This window comes from Sus scrofa, chromosome 13, assembly GCF_054392235.1.
Source record: "Sus scrofa isolate SSC_HxYL_T2T_F1_AM1 chromosome 13, Sscrofa_HxYL_maternal_Yorkshire_Landrace_v2.0, whole genome shotgun sequence".
Taxonomy (NCBI): Eukaryota; Metazoa; Chordata; class Mammalia; order Artiodactyla; family Suidae; genus Sus; species Sus scrofa.
The window spans coordinates 15913301-15930201 of NC_139395.1; the positions used below are offsets into that span (position 1 = coordinate 15913301).

The 16901-nt window shown below is 42.1% G+C and overlaps 1 protein-coding gene and 1 long non-coding RNA gene across 5 annotated transcripts in view; one reads left to right on the top strand and one right to left on the bottom strand.

Moving 5' to 3' along the window:
* NEK11 (NIMA related kinase 11) overlaps nucleotides 1-16901 on the bottom strand; it is a 293211-nt gene that overhangs the window by 38112 nt on the left and 238198 nt on the right. For 3 of the 4 annotated variants that reach the window (XM_084991786.1, XM_021071328.2, XM_021071326.2), the window contains one exon: nucleotides 15406-15502. The exons of the other annotated variant lie outside the window; for it this stretch is intronic. In XM_084991786.1, the coding sequence (XP_084847912.1) occupies nucleotides 15406-15502 (97 nt within the window). The remainder of the gene's footprint in view (nucleotides 1-15405; nucleotides 15503-16901) is intronic. 4 annotated transcript variants of the gene reach the window in all.
* LOC146397182 (uncharacterized) lies at nucleotides 9915-13153 on the top strand. The gene is made up of 3 exons (XR_014825078.1): nucleotides 9915-10050; nucleotides 10754-10845; nucleotides 13026-13153. It is a non-coding gene; the product is annotated as an uncharacterized LOC146397182 (long non-coding RNA).

Here is a 16901-nt window from a genome sequence, read left to right on the forward strand (position 1 = left end):
ACGGTCATTTTGTAATGTATGGAAATATCAAATCACTATGTTATGCAACTGGAACTAACATAGTGTTGAAGGTCAATTAGATGTCAACGAACAAACTCATAAAAAAGAGGTTAGCTTTGTTATCTGAGGTGGGGGGTGGGAGGAAGGGGAATTGGATGAAGGCAGTCAAAGGTACAGACTCTCAGTTATAAAATAAATAAATTCTGAGATACAATGTACAATACAATTAATATAATTAACACAGCTATATAATTGTATATGAAAACTGTTAAGAGAGTAAATCCTAGGAGTTTTCATCACAAGGAAGAAAACTTTTTACCTTTTCTTTTGGATCCATATGAGATGATGGATGTCCACTCAACTTATTATGGCAACAATTTCATGATGTGTGTAAGTCAAATCATTTTACTGTACACCTTAAATTTAGACAGTGCTGTATGTCAATTATATCTCACTAAAACTGGAAGAAAAAAATTTTTAAAAGCATTTGATTATATAAATGTTCAGAGTTTGAAGGCATTCAGTAGTACATACTACCTATTTAAATGTTTAAATTCATAACTGGCCAATTGAAATAAACTGGGTCTTTTGAATGAAAAAGATTAGAGCCAAAGCTCAATGAATACAGCAATAAATGAGACTTTCAACTTAAACTTGTCATTCTTAGTGGTGTTTAGGTATCTGTTTCTGAACAAATTATAGATATTGCAAAATAATTCAGGAACATCTGTGTTAATTCATTTTAGTTTTGTCATAAACATGCTTAATTGTTTCAAAATAATACCTATTGCCTCCAGCTGGGAGAAGTACAGGTTTACTACAATCTAGGCATGGTCTTAATGGGAATCAAAAACATGGAACATATTTGATTTATGTCTCTAAAAAGAAAAAAAGTTTAACAAGGGAGAATAACCACGAGACACCAGGAAGGGTGAAGAGGCCTTGGTCCAGGAACAGAAATCCTTGAAGTTGGGCACCACCCACTCCCCAAACCCTGGATAAAGATGTTCTACGGTTGACAAAAGCTAAAAGTCCTCTTTAGGGTCATTAGTTTGGAAGCAGGATTTCAAGTTTGTGGGAAAAAAAAATTGAACAAGCACTTTCATGGTCAATTTGATACCAGTCATAAAGTCAGAGGCTGCAGAGGAACACCTGGAAGGTCAGGAAAGCGGTGTGAGCAGGGAGGTATCTAGCACTTGCCGGGTGTCTGCCAAGTACCAAGCAGAGCGCTATTTGATACCCCTGCTAATGATGCCTCCACTTTACAGGTGAAGAAACCGGGGTTTGGAGGCAGAGGGAATTGTCTGAGACCACAGAGTAAAAAGATAAGCCAGGTTGAGAAGCCAGATTGTCCAGATTCTAAAGTCCATGTTTTGCTCATCTCAGCAATTTATCTCCCACTCTGATTGAAATGGACCATATAGGAGTAGGGTATAAATGAGTTAAACTTCAGCGGGTACACACACACAAACATACACACATGTTTAGAAAAAATATATGCTGGAAGTTCCCCTCATGGCTCATGGAAACGAATCTGACTAGGATCCGTGAAGGATGCAGTTTTGATCCCTGGCCTCACTCAGTGGGTTAAGGATCTGGCATTACCGTGAGCTGTGATGTAGGCCACAGACACAGCTCAGATCCTGAGCTGCTGTGGCTGTGGTGTAGGCTGGTGGCTACAGCTCCAGTTCGACCCCTAGCCTGGGAATTTCCATATGATGCAGGTGTGGCCCTAAAAAGAAAAAAAAAGAAAGAAAGAGAGAAAGAAAGGAAGAAAGACAGACAGAAGGAAGGAAAGAAAGAAAGGAAGGAAGAAAGAATGAAAAATATGTACAGAAGACTTTGGGGGAAGTGGAGATCCTCAGGACATAGAAGTGAGCAAAAGCCCAAGAAGAGAGGAAATGGCTAAGGCACTGGTCTGAGAACATTTCCTCTTGTTCCCAAGAAAGGGAAGAAAGCAACAGATGCCAGAAACATTGGGATGAATGTAGCACTGGAGACCACTTGGGGATACAGTAAATGCTAGTCTGTACCTCAAGATCCCTTGTCAGGAGTGAAGTCTGGTTCCCCAGTGGCTGGGGGTACCCGGGCAGGCAGCCCTCCTGGAGAACTGCCCTCAGCTCAGCTAAGTGCTGCCCCCGCCTCCCCAGGCTCACAACCTCCTTGCATTCCTGCAGCCAGTGGGTGGGTTCATGGCTCTTGAGCCCAGTTCCTCCAAGCCAGCATGGGACAACTTTGCAAGCAGGGCCATTCCAGCCCAGCTTATCCCTCTGCCCAGTCCTGTATCCTTCCCTCCCCAACATCTGTGATCTAGAGAGACAGGCTTCACAGGAAAACTTTTTGCAGGAAAATTGTCTCAGCCTGCTTTCCAATGAGTCTACCTGCAACAGGAAGCAAAAGAACATTATTAAGCATGGGGTTGCTTAATGATTATTTGAAGTTGCTTAAATCTTGGTGACATGAAGCATTTAACATCAGCTTCCAAACTGTCAAAAAAAGCCAGTGCCCTCACATATGGCTTGGGTGAGTAGAGATGTTAAGGGAAATGAATAGAGTCTAGATTTTGAGTGTAGACCAATATGGCACAGAATGGAGGCAACAGAGACAGAGAAGAAAATATTCATGATGCCTAGGGGCTGAAGATGTCTTGGGAAGGGCTGTGAGCTACCACAGTACACGGATTTAGGACATGAGCCAAAGCTGCCCAGCCCTGGAGGGATAGGACAAGCCAGCTGGTACATGGGCTAGAGCTACAAGGCTGAACCTCGCCTTCATAGAAAGAGAACAGTCATACCTAGGGCAGGAAACAGACGTAACAGGTCTACTTGAGGGAGAAGGTGGCAGCTGGGCACTGTGAGGGCCTGTCCATCTCTTTGGAGGAGATGGGCCTCCTCTGAACTTTCTAGGTGTTGGTTCCTCTTGGGTGGCACTTGGCATTCACCCCAGTCTTGTGAATCATACTTGGGTTGTCCAGTCTCCCTTGGCTAGGGGAGAATGTTTCTCCCTTATGCACCTCACACCTCTTAGCACCTCTCACCTAACAGACTCTCAAGAAAAGCACAATTAATTAATTATAGACCTTGAGACAGCTGAGTAAAAAGTAGCCTTAAAGGATCTCTTAAACCTCATCTGTAAATTTGCAATGGCTGCTCTTTGGGGAAGGAAGCTTCTCTGGCTAGTCATCAAGCCTTCCTCACATACAAGCTTTTGTTCACTGTTTTGAAATTGAAATGCTGGTTTCAATCTGCAGTTCCTTCAAAAGTGCTGCCTGACACTGACCTTTTATTAAAGAAATGGAATGTTGGAGGCGTAACTAACACATCTTCAATGAGATTTGAAAAGCAGAGGAGGAAAGAGTCATCACTTCATCTATGTCTCCACTGAAGGGTTATTTCAATCAGTCACACAGAATGAGCTTTATTCATAAAACACTCGGAAAACTTGAAATCGTAAGTTCTTTGTATTAAATATCTACATTTGACAAAGAGGAGCCTGAGCTTGGGGAATAAGATGCTGTCAAAATACAGATATAAACATCCACCATCTCAGAAAAGCATGTGATGGGACATAGCATTTGACAGCAGCAAATGGAGCCTGGATGCAGGCTGTGGCCTGGGGGTTTGACTCAGCTTTTCTGGGTCACATATTCCTCATCTTTAATGAGTTGGCACATACTTATGACCATCAAACGAGAACAAGCAAGTTCCAAAGCATGAACATGGTAATTAAGAGTTCCTGACGGGACCCAGGCTCTTGTGTTACTTGTTCCCATGGTCACCATACCATCTTGACACTGGTTCCCAGCATTGGTTTTAGAATTAACCAAGCTTCTATTTGAAATGTAGCTTTGCCACTCACTATCCACATGACAATGAGAACATTTCTTAACCTTCTTATAGATCGGAAAGTCTTGCCCATCTCACAGCTACATGGTGAGAGTTGCATCTCAAAAGTTGTTTGGTTCAGCCCACGTCCTGACACAAGAAAGAAAGCTTCCCTCCTCATGAACTTGGTTCAGTTCAGAACCTAAGCCAATAATATAACAAGCCTCATACTACTCCATCTTGGAAACATTTTGAGCAAACTTAATGCTCCAACGACATTTTTATGAATGATTGCCATGAGATATATATCAGGTTAATTAGAAGAACAGTAAGGGTCATGGGCTTTTCACCTTCAGTTTGACCTTCCTCAACCAAGGTCTTCCTGTGATTGAAAGTGAAAGAAAAATTTCAAGAACTTGTGAGCCAGCTATCCAAGCCTGGACTAATTACTGCATTTGATCTCAGTGTTACTCACAGTATCTCACCGTGCCTCTACAGCGTCTAAAGAGTTGACTTCAGTTCTCATCACAGCACTCTGCCAGGTCTGTGTGCTGACTTTGGCAAGACCTTTCCAAACAGCCAACATGAGAGTTCAACAATGCAGTTGCTAGGAAATTCTCTGCATCCCCATGGCTGGGTGCTTTACAGCCACAGCACTTTACACACCATCTAGTGCCATCTGGCCAGGACAGGCCTCTGTGTCACACACACAAACACAAAACCAGTTTTGAGCATGCATTGCGTTGGGTGTGCTTGCATAGGTAAGTCATGGGTGCAGCCCACCAAACACACCAGGGCATGAGGCAGCTCCCTGAAGACCATCTTTCTTCTCTTGTTTCTCAGTAATTCCGCCTTATAGGAGAAGCTATGCCCATGTGAGCATGATGCCACATCACCACAGTGACATTAATCATCTCACTTATGACACCAAAACCAGTGCCCTGGAGAGTTAACCCTCCTACATGTTAGGGATTTATAACTCTATGAATCCCTTCCCCTCATTAAGATAATTCACACAAAAATCACTTTCTAAGTGGCTAAATGCAAAAAAAAAAAAATAGTATCACTTTTTATCCACCTGTGTGACTCCCAGTAAGCAATGATTCTGGTAAACTGTGTTGGAAATCTCAGCTGAAATCTCAGGGCAAAAGTGGCTTCTTCCCTTCCACTCTAAATCTAGACTTTGAAACATGTGTACTTGACTCTCAAGTGTGTCTGCTGAGAGATATGAAAATACAGCTTCCTAAATTCCAAAAAATATACCAAAAGCATGTAAAATAGACCCCACAGTGAAAGATTACATTTATAAAAAATATAGATAGACTGACAGACAGACATAGGAAGATAATATAAAATACTGGGAGTTCCACTGTGGCTCAGCAGAAATGAACCCAACTAGTATCCATGAGGATATGGGTTTGATCCCTGGTCCTGCTCAGTGGGTTAAGAGTCTGGCATTCTCATGAGCTGTGGAGTAGGTCGTAGATGTGGCTTAGATCCCATGCTGCTGTGGCTATGGTATAGGTTGGCAGCTGCAGCTCTGATTCGACCCCTAGCCTGGGAACCTCCATATGCCACAGGTGTGGCCCTAAAAAGACATAAATAAATAATAAAATAAAATAAAATAAAATACTGGGAGTTCCCACTGTGGCTCAGTGGAAAGGAATCTGACTAGTATCCACGAGGATGTGGGTTTGATTCCTGGCCTCACTCACTGGGTTGAGGATCTGGTGCTGCCAGGAGCTGTGGAGGAGGTTGCAGACACAGCTTGGATCTGGCGTTGCTGTGGGTGTGGTGTAGGCCAGCAGCTGTAGCTCAGATTTGACCCCTAGCCTAGGAACTTCCATATGCTGCACCTGCAGCTTTAGGGGGAAAATAAATACAGATATATGTGTGTGTGTGTGTGTGTGTGTGTACACACAAAACTTTGATAATGTACTCTCCGGGGGAAGCTGAAGAAAAGGCATTCTCATACATTATCAGTGGTAATGCAACATGACATTTGGAAATGTCTACTGAAATAATACTCTAAATTTATCCTTTGGCCAAGTAATCTCACTTACAGAAATCTCTCTCCAAGATAAACTGGCAACAAAACAAAGCTGAATGCATACGGTTATTCATTATAGAACTATTTGTACAGTGAAAGACTGGGAAACCCACATGCCATCTACAGGACAGGATGAGTAGACAGAAGTTCATCCACACAAAAGAAATGCTGAAAGCCACGAAAATGAATGAAGCATATCGCTGTGTACTATTAGGAAGTAATGTCCAGGATACACTACTAAATGAAGCCTGCAAGTGTGGATAATGTGCTGCAAATTCATTAAAAGTAAAAACATTTGAATATTTTTTTCTTGTAGTTTTAAAAAAGTTTTATTGAAGTATAGTTGATTTACAAGGTTGTGATAATTTCTGCACTACAGAAAACTGATTCAGTCATACATATACACATACCCATGCTCCTTCAGATTCTTTTCCCACATAGATTATCATAGAATACTGGGTAGAGTTCTCTGAGCTATATAGCAGGTCCCCATTGGCCAATCATTCCATATACCTCAGTGTGTATAGGTCAGTCCCAAACCCCCAGTCCATCTCTCTCACCTCCCCACCTGTCCCCTTTGGTAACCGTAAGTTTTTCAAAGTCTATGAGTCTTTTTCTCTTCTGCAAATAAGTTCATTTGTATCCTTTTTTTTCAGATTACACATACAAGTGATACCATATTGAACATCTTTTTAAAATGAAAGAATGAGCCATAAAAAATTAAAAAGTATTCCCTTTTGGTAAAGGAAGCTATAAGGGCAAGGCATCTAGGTTAGAGGCTGATCTTTGTTAAATATGCCTTTTTATGAACTTGACTTTGGACCATGGAAACACTTTACATAATGAAGAAACAAAAGTAATAAAACAAAAGCAGTTTGTAAAAATTTACAACAAACAATCCTCTGTATACCCACACAGAGACGAATGATTCAGCTCAGCACAGATCAGTGCATGTGCGTGAGGGATTACTGAAGGGAAGGAAAGAAAAACATGAGTTAGAGATTAGTGCTTGGTGCTCACACAGGGCCAGGACAGTGCCCTCATACCTGCCAAGTCAGTGTTCATTATTAAACCTGATAATTCACTGGCCACTGGGCAGAATACACACAAGGGTCTTGCCTGGGTCATGGGTGATAATTAGGTATTGTTTATTTGCTGCTCTGCTCCCACATAACGAAGCTGTATCAAACTATTTCTAAGTAACTTAACTGAATCCTAAAACAATGCTCAAGACTATTTACTAGAATACAAAAACATCCAGCAGTCAATAGAGAAAAATTCACAATGTCTGACACTCAATAAAAGATTACCAGACACATCGAGAAGTGGAAAAATACAGTTTATAATAAGGTGAGGAATTAATCAAAACCAATCCAGAAATGACACCAATGTTAAAATTAGCAGACAAGGACATTAAAATAATTACTATAACTATATTCTACTAGTTCAAATAGAGGAAATATTGAATGTGTTAATCAGAGACTTCAAACATACTTTTTAAAAAGATCCAAATCAAACTTGCAGAGATGATGGAGTTCCTGTCGTGGCTCAGCAGTTAGCAAGCCAACTAGCATCCATGAGGATGTGGGTTCGATCCCCGGCCTCGCTCAGTGGGTCAGCGATCCGGTGTTGCCATGAGCTGTGCTGTAGGTTGCAGACGCAGCTCAGATCTGGCATTGCTGTGGTTGTGGTGGAGGCCGGTGGCTACAGCTCCGATTGGACGCCTAGCCTGGGAACTTTGATGTACCGCAGGTGCGGCCCTAAAAAGACAAAAGACAAACTTGTAGAGATGAAAACTACAATGTCTGAGATGAAAAACACACTGGATGGGATTAATTAGACATTGAAGAAGAAAAGATTAAACAGAAGACACAGCAAAATGACACATAAAACTCCTACCTCGTTTGTCCCCAGGCCTGACATCCCTCACAGGGAAGTTCAGCTCAGGATTTCCTGAGTGGTGAGTCTCTCTAACAACAGGCTTCATGGGCCCAGAAACCTTAGGGACAACTGTTCTGAGGTACCTGAGACTTAACCTAAAACCTGGCTCTCTTTGTGACAATTCTGTGGGAATAAAGGGATTCAGAACCACAAGGGTCTAACACATAGCTATTCATAGATCTAGATCCATATTCTAAACTACTATCCAGTTGTACCTGGGGCCTATCACTCATGTGATATTCTGCAAAGGCAATGCTCAGGGACAGAAAACCGACATTAGGTTACAGGGGCAGGGATGATGGGAGAGATGGACTCCAAAGAGGGAGCACAAGGAGACTTCTTTTTAGGGCCACACCTGTGGCATATGGAGGTTTCCAGGCTAGGGGTCCAACCGGAGCTGCAGCTGCCAGCCTAGACTACAGCCACAGCAACACCAGATCTGAGCCACAACTGTGACCTACACCACAGCTCACAGCAACACCGGATCCTTAACCACTGAGTGAGGACAAAGGTCGAAACCACATCCTCATGGACACTAGTCAGGTTTGTTACTGCTGAGCCACCGTAGGAACGCCAAGAAAACTGTTTTTTACTCTTGATTGTGGTGAAGTTCATATAACTATATGTACTTCTCAAAATTGATAAAACCGTATACTTTAAAAAGTGAATTTTATTGTATACAAATAAAAAGGTGATGTACTTGTCAAAACTTACAGAAAACTCTAAAAAGGGTGACTTTTATTAGATATAAGTGATCCTGTTCTTAACAAAATAAATGAAAAATGGGTAGAAACAAAAAATTCTAAAAAATTGAGGCCTTAAAAATGAACATATATAGATGTTTTTATATAATACCTGGCTTTTATTAAGATTGAGCCCAACTCAATGTAGAAGGATATAGCCACTGTGGAAAACATCATGAAGGTTCCTCAAAAAATTAAAAAGAGTTGCCATATGATCCAGCAATTCTACTCTTGAGCATATATCCAAGTAAGACTATAAATCAAAAAGATACATGTACCAATAGCAGCACTATTTATAGCAGCCAAGACATGGAAACAACCTAAGTGTCCATCAACAGAGGAATGGATAAAGATGTGGTACATATATACAATGGAATATTACTCAGTCAAGAAAAGAGTGAAATAATGCCATTTGCAGCAACATGGATGGACTTAGAGATGATCATACTAAGCAAAGTAAATCAGCTGGAGAAAGACAAATATCATATGATACCACTTATATGTAGAAACTAAAATATGACACAGATACATTTATCTACAAAAGAGAAATCAGATGCCATGGGAGCAGCCCAAGAAATGACAAAAAATAAAAAAAAAATTTTAAAAAAAGAGAAATCAGACTCACAGACACAGAGAGCAGACTGTGGTTGCCAAGGGGGAGGGCACGGGAAGAGGGATAGAGTGGGAGTTTAGGGCTAGCAGATACAAATTATATAGAGAACACACATACATTTATATATCTGAACCACTCTGCTGTATAGCAGAAATTAACACAACATTGTAAAACAACTATACTTCAATAAAATATTTTTTAAAAAAAAAAGACTTGCCCAACCCATCCTCTGGTAATAAACTCCTCCCAGGGTAAAATCCTCTTGAACTAGTACTTCTCAAGCTTTAATGTGTACATGAATCTCCAGAGAGTTTATTAAAATGTAGATTCTGATTCTGCATTTCTCACAAGCTTCCAGGTGATGTCATGCTTCTGATCTGCAGGCCATATTCTAAGTAGCAAGGCCAAGGACACTAGTGACATCACTTGATATGTAAAGGCCAAGGGCACTATTCACTCAGATTGAACAAGCCCTTCATGACTGACTTACTGCCTTGGGCTGTGACGGTTACAGGATTGGTCCCCCAGCAGCACTGCTGAAAGCTGACCCACTGTCATTCTGTAGGTCTGACTTTTGGGCCTCCAGTGGAAGCCTAGAGACAGGCCTAGAATTGAACCCAGTTGGTGGCGGTGAAGAAATCTCTTCTCAACAGACCAGAAACTCCTGCCCTGAAGGAAGAGGCTCTATCTAGGAGGCCAGTGAATCCACAAAGACCCATCTATCCACCCATCTACCCATTCACCTGTCCATCCATCCATCTAAATTTGAATAGCAACGTCTCTTCAAGTGTCTATGGAAATTATCCAGAAAGGAGGTCCACACTGACTTCTTGTGATTCTGCAGAATTCCAATCACTTTGAGTGACACCACTGCTCAGAGTAAGTTCTGCCTGGGCCCTAGCAGGGGTGTTCCATTTGTGGAGGTCTCCTGGCAGGAGTTAGAAGTGGCCCTGACAGGAGGCCAACTGTTGGAGGATGGTAAATGATTGACTTTTACATTCAGCAACTTCGTGACATTTCCCCCAGTGAATTGGCACTTCTTTTTGCTAAAAATAATGCTATATAAATGGCTTCACGGACAGCTTCTTTGCCCACGGAAGCCCTCAGGTATAAAACATCATTTAGCAGGCTAACACATGCCAATACCTTCAGATACTTGGTTTAGGGCTTTTCAAAAGGAAGCAACTGCATATATAGTGATAGTCTATTTTAAGTCCTCTATTGAGCATTTACCATGTGCCGTGAAATATCCTAAGGGCATTTCATACATTCGTAATCCCAACTAACCCTCAGCAACCCTGTGAGGGAGGAATCACATTTTACAGGTGAGAAGTCTCAGGTGCAAGAAGCTTGGGTAACTTGTCCAAGGATACAAGCTGGTAATGAGAAGCAGGGACATAAATCCCAGCAATTGCTGTCCCCAGTCCCTGGCCTTCCCTCCTGACCCCTGTGCTAGGGTCTATCCTTTGCCTGACTCTAAATATATTAATGCTCACTAGGTCCTGGTGCTCCCAGAGAGGGGACATGAAGAAACACTGAAGTCTGATCATCATCTGTTCCCCCTCCCCCCATTTCCTTACAGAGTCTCACTTTCCCACAGAGGAGATGGTGAAGCCATGTGCCCGGTACCCTTAAACCACACACACTGTGCCTTTAGTGTGACACAGCAGAAAGGTTTGTTCTTATGTACATTTTACCTTCCTGTGTAAAGATGGGGAAAGTGGTGGAGGAAGCCAATTTTGTAGGGAAATCAGGAGTTCAGTTTTTCTTTTTTTAAGCATTAAGAATATTTTATGTAAATAGAAAGCACTTTGAACCTATATGTTACCTATAAGTATTCTAGGTAAGTCTTCAAATATGATCAATAGTAAAACTTTTCAACTTCTTCTTTTTGGGAATTTGAATCTCTTCTCGTAGCATTCATTCTCATGACTCAGATGGTTATTTATATATTTAAGAAACAACTTTATTTATAGCACTTAACAACTATATTGTAGCCTAGGCCCTGCTTAGGAGTTCAGTTTTGAACATCCTGAGTTTGAAATGTTTCGTGAGCAACCAAGGGAAGATGTTAGAGAGCAGGTTAAAGTTCACATATCACAGAGAGATGAATGAATGAAAAGACGTGATGGATGGTATGTTCTCAAAACAACATGGGGCAATAGACGGGAGTAGAGACAAAACAAGGTTTGCCTTGAGTTGTTGACTGTTGAGCTGCTTGATGAGTCCATTGGGATCAACTTTACTATTCTGACTACTTTTGTTTATTTCTAAAACTTCTGAAAATTAAGCTTTTAAAAATTCAGAAGGACACCGCATCATTTATGTAAGATACAATAAAAAATGCATAACTTGGATCTAAGCATAAGGAGATACCAGACAACCCAAATTGAGGGACATTCTACACAATAACTAGCCTGTACTCTTCAAAAATGTCAGTATCATAAAAGATGGCAAGTAACTGAAGGTCTATTCCAGAAGAGACAACACCAAAGAGGCATAACAACTAAGTGCAATATGTGATCCTGGTTTGTATCCTGGCTCAGAAAAGACGACTGCTATAACGACCATTATTGGGGTGACTGGTAGAAAGTGAACATGGATTGATATATTAAATAGTATATCAATGTGAAATTTCTTAAATTTAATCATTTATTGTGATTATATAAAATAATGCCTTGTTCTTAGGAGCCGCACATTTAAATATTTAGAAGTAAAGGATCATGGTGAATGAGATGGATTCTCAAGTTACACTACACTAAAAATAATTATAATAATTTACATATATACCATGTACATAGATGCAGAGAAGTTATGCCAATATGGCAAAATGTTAATAATCAGTGAAGTTAGGTGAAGCAGACATAGGCGCACTGTTCTTGCAACTTTTCTATAGGCTTGATAGTTTTGAAAATAATTAACATGACCCACCTGATATAATTAGCATCCCTATAAATTCATCCCTTGTGGTTCCCTTCCTTAAATCCTTTTGAATAAAAAGCTATCTTCTTTACTCTTTAGAGATGGGTATGAAATACTTGATTTTTCTGTAAGAATGCCTCTTGCCTATGTCAGTTTTCCATGCATTAAGTCACGGATTCATCACAGCAGCCCTGCAAGGTGCTTCCCAGCTGTGGGGGTGCCACTGGGGGTCTGACCTCGGTTGTCAACCCCTGTGGGGACTTCCTTGTCACCGTCCGGGGTGGTCCGCATCCAGTGCTTGGTTGACTTGGGGTTGTAGGGGCCTGGCCCCCTCACCCCAACTCCAGGGACCCTGCAGGACCGGCCCAGCTTCAGAGCTCTGTGCAGAATCAGCAGAGGCTGTATCACAGCCCAGAGTGTCCCTGTGCCCAGTCTGCTTCCTTTGGCCTCCTTTCTGTGGATGTTGGTCTCAAGGACACTCCTCACAGATCTCCTGCCCAGTAATCCCCATCCCCTGAGTCCACTTCCCAAGGATTCAGCTGTAGCAATAATATGATGACCATTTTGCAGATGAGAAAACCAAACCTCAGAAAATAATCACTTGCCTGAGCTCAGAAAGTCATCTACTGGGGACACTAAAACTCAGACTCCAAATCTGCTGGCCTCTAGCCTCTCCTTTTCTTCACCCTTCAAATCCCACCTCTCTGTTAAAGTTCCCACTTCCCCCAGAGATATCCTCGGCTTCCCTTTCTCACCTTGACGCTCTCACCATCTGCTCCATTTGGCACATGGTCATGGTCCCACTTGGAGCCTTTTCTTAACCATCACCTCAGATTACATGCCCACCGTGTTATTTAGCTTTCCAGTTTGCAGTTGGGTGCTTTCCCTGCATTATAATTTCCCTAGGGACAAATGTCACTTATTGTTCTTAGCATCCCAACAGTTGCTGCACACATGCTGAGGACAAGGCCAGTACATCACGGAGCAGGCAAAGAACGCAAGATTCCCTGTCTTCTGGGTGTGCCATAAGTCTCAGGACCTGAGGACTGCAGCATCAATTTCCTCTGGGTCTTCTCCGGCATGATACGAGGGTTCGTGACATGGAATGTGAGGGATGGCACCTTATTCTGCCAGAGGAGCAATATCACCCATTCAGGAGTGGCCAAAACTGTATTGATCCACATTAAAAGGTGAGTCAGGACGTCACCACCAACCAATAAGAAGTCACGCACCCTGCAGCCCTTATCCCAAATTTTGCCTATAAACACTTCTCTTCAAGAACCATCATAGACTGGGGGGTTTTATGCCTGAGCCATTAGTTCTTGTTTGGCCCTGCAATAAACCTTTCTCTGCTTTAAAAAAAAAAAAAAAAAAAAAGGTGAGCAAGAAAATACTTGGTCAAATTCAGTCAAGCAATAAGGAAGAAAACAATATACCAGGAATAAAAATCACTAAATGCATTTTGGTCAGTTATTTTTGCAAAACTGCTTTTATTTTAATTATTTAAAGCATTCTGTAATGTGCTAGGAAATAGGATGTTGTGCATTTTGCAAAAGTAATGAAGTCCTAGATCAAAAACCTCACAACACCACATTATTAAATTTTAAGGGTGAAATAAGTGAGTTGTTTTTCTTCCCTTTGAAGATTATCAACTGGGAGATTACCAAAGCCTTCTCCATAATCTCCCAGCATGGGCAAGTGGAAGGGGAGGAGGGCAGGGAAATTGAGCCTAAACTCCCCCACTTCCCGTGCCTGGGAATCTCTTGTTGCCATGGTAACTGTGTTACTAGGTAACCACTCAGGTACAGGCAAGACTTGAAAACAATAGGCATCTAAACACATTATCAGTTTTAGGTTTGGAAATAGTTTTCAGCACTTTTTCTCCTTTGTTTCCAAACATTAGGCTGGATGATTGTGTGCTGAACAAAGAACGATATAAATGCAAATAGACTAAAAAGTAATTTTTGCCAAATTTCCTAACTATTCCACCAGCTCTAATAGAAGAAGTAAATTTTGGAGAGAAATTTCTGAATTGGCCTATGGACTGTGTGGTAGGGGTCCACACAGTCCACAGGCCAAAACTGACCTGCTATTTGTTTTTGTACATCTTATGGGTTAAGAATTACTTGAGTTTTTTTTTTTTTTTTTTTTTTTTTTTTGGTCTTTTGTCTTTTTAGGGCCATGCTTGTGGCATATGGAGGTTTCCAGGCAAGGGGTCCAATTGGAGCTACAGCTGCTGGCCTATGCCACAGCCACAGCAATGCTAGATCCAAGCCGTGTCTGTGACCTACACCACAGCTCACTGCAACGCCGGATCCTTAAACCATTGAGCAAGGCCAGGGATTGAACCTGCAACCTCATGGTTACCTAGTCGGGTTCATTAACCACTGAGCCACGACGGGAACTCCTACTTGAGCATTTTTTTTTAATTAATGATTTTTAAATTTTCCATTATAGCTGGTTTACAGTGTTCTGTCAATATTTGAGCATTTTTAAGTGGTTGAAAAAAATCAAAGGAAGAATAATACTTTATGACACCTGAAAATTGTATGTAATTCAAACTTCAGTTTGAAAGTAATGTTTTACTAAAGCACAGCCATGCTCATTAATTCACACTGTCCATGGCTGCTTTTGTGTTACAAGAGCAGAGTTGAGTAATAGTGACAGAAACCATACCGCCCATGGAACCTAAAATATTCACTATCAAGCCCTTTACAGAGATAGTGTCCCACCTCTGATCTGGAGACACGGGTTGCAGAGAAGTTAGAGTAGGAGGCTGGGGTCTCTTCCTTGCCAGGAAATTTATGACAGGTGCTGTTCAGGCTGCTACTACAAAGTACCACAGACCAGGTGGCTTACAAATGCAGACATTTTTTTGCTTGCAGTTCTGGAGGCTAGGAAGTGCGAGACTGAGGTGCCAGTGCGGTCACCTTCTCGTGAGGTGTTCTTCCTGCATCAAAGCAGGGGCCTTGTGGCATAGCAAAAGGGGCGAGGGTTCAATCTGGAGCCTCTGAAAGAGGGCTCCAACCTCAAGATGCAAGCACCTCCCAAAGGCCCCACCTACTAATACCATCTCCTTTGGGGGTTAGGATTTTACCACAGGAACATGGGTGGAACATATTCAGACCATAACAGGTGCCTTCCATGCAGATTCAGGCCTTTTCAACTAAGCTTTGTACACTCACCGCTGCTTGTAGGAAAGCAACAGATGCAATTTTTGTGGCAAACAGAACAGCATCACATGACTGATCACACTCTGTCCATACATTCACACGCTACACTCTCTGAGGGGTCAGGCCATAGGCTACTTACTCTCTCATGCGTTTCATTTTGGTCCTGGCCACTGCACTGTTGAAAATTGTTGGTCCTGAGGATGTGTCTGGAGCTGAGCTGGTGATGGTCCTTGTGTCTGAAAAGCAATGCACAGCCCTTACTGACTCCATCAGCACTCCAGCAACTTCAAGGCAACAGTCAAGGGCAATTAGGAAACAGAAGCTAATCTACCTTTGCCACAAGATAATGCCACATTAATTAGAGATAAATTCAATTATAACATGCATATTAAAGAGATTTATTCCAAATGACAAGATTATTTACAGTTTTAATATGCACAAGGAATTCCAGGACAAAGCCTCTCTCAAAAAGGATTACTTAAACAAACACCATTTTCAAAAGATGGGATTTTATAGTGGAGGGTGGGGGTGGGAAATGCACCTATGAAAAAGCAAACATTCTTCAGGAGCCCTTGGCCAGTATCTTTCAGCAGGTGTGGATATTTGCTTTGATGACTGAGGAATTTTTTCTAATAAGCTTAGTTTTCCCTTTATCTTAACCCTGCAGCTGAGCATTAGCTTTTCTGCAGCAGAAGGCAAGATGCTGCCCAGGGGGTCATCTGCAGCCTTGAACTTCAGCAGAATGGAGCAGAAGGTCGAAGTTGGGTTCACAAGGTAAAGAGTTGTTAATGAAAGCTGCCGAGTTATGAAATCTGCTGAGAGCCAAAATCTTCACCAAGATACTCTGGAGGCTTTTGCAGAACTTGTTGTCGCTGATAGGAAAGAAATACTCCACCAAGTGAAACAAAACTGCTTCCCATTGAGAAGCTAGGGCTGCCCCTGAGTGAGGGAGGGGCTGGGTCATCAGAGTTGGATCTGCATGTGGGCTGAGGGAGGAAGGATGGGTCCTTCCACAGGGTGCCTTATCCCATCAGAAGGAAACTTTATGCCCTAAGATTCATTTATAAACTGTATCTGTGCAGCTGCTTTTCCCCAGCATCTCATATAATGTGTGACTGCTTTTGGGACCAATCCAGGATAGGGCCAACTCCTATTTTATATATTAATAAAGCTTTTTTCCCTACATCATTAAGTTTAAAAGATTAAACACGAATTCTATTATTTATTACACCTACCCTTCTTTGTATACCCCTTGGGGGCACGAACCCACATTGAACCCTTGTTTCTACAGATGTCATTGAGATGGATATTTTCCTGCTTCACTTGGTCAGAATCACTAGCCTTTCTCAGGCTCCATCCCTAGATGTGGAATCCCTGGTGTGAACTTGTAGAGGGCACGTTACAATTAGCTGAGTATGCGACACGCACAAGCTTACTGGCACCTGCCGGCTCCCCTCACTCTTACTGGGGAGGTCTCCTCTCCCCCTTGGAGAGAAGCCTGCCTCAGCCTCGCTGTCCCCAGACATGGCTCTGTGGCTCCATGGCAGCATCCTCCTCCCAACAGCTATGGCTGGAGGGTCGCTTCTCTCCAGAGGAGGCTTTTGTGAAGCGAGGGGGGACAGCAGGGAGGCTTAG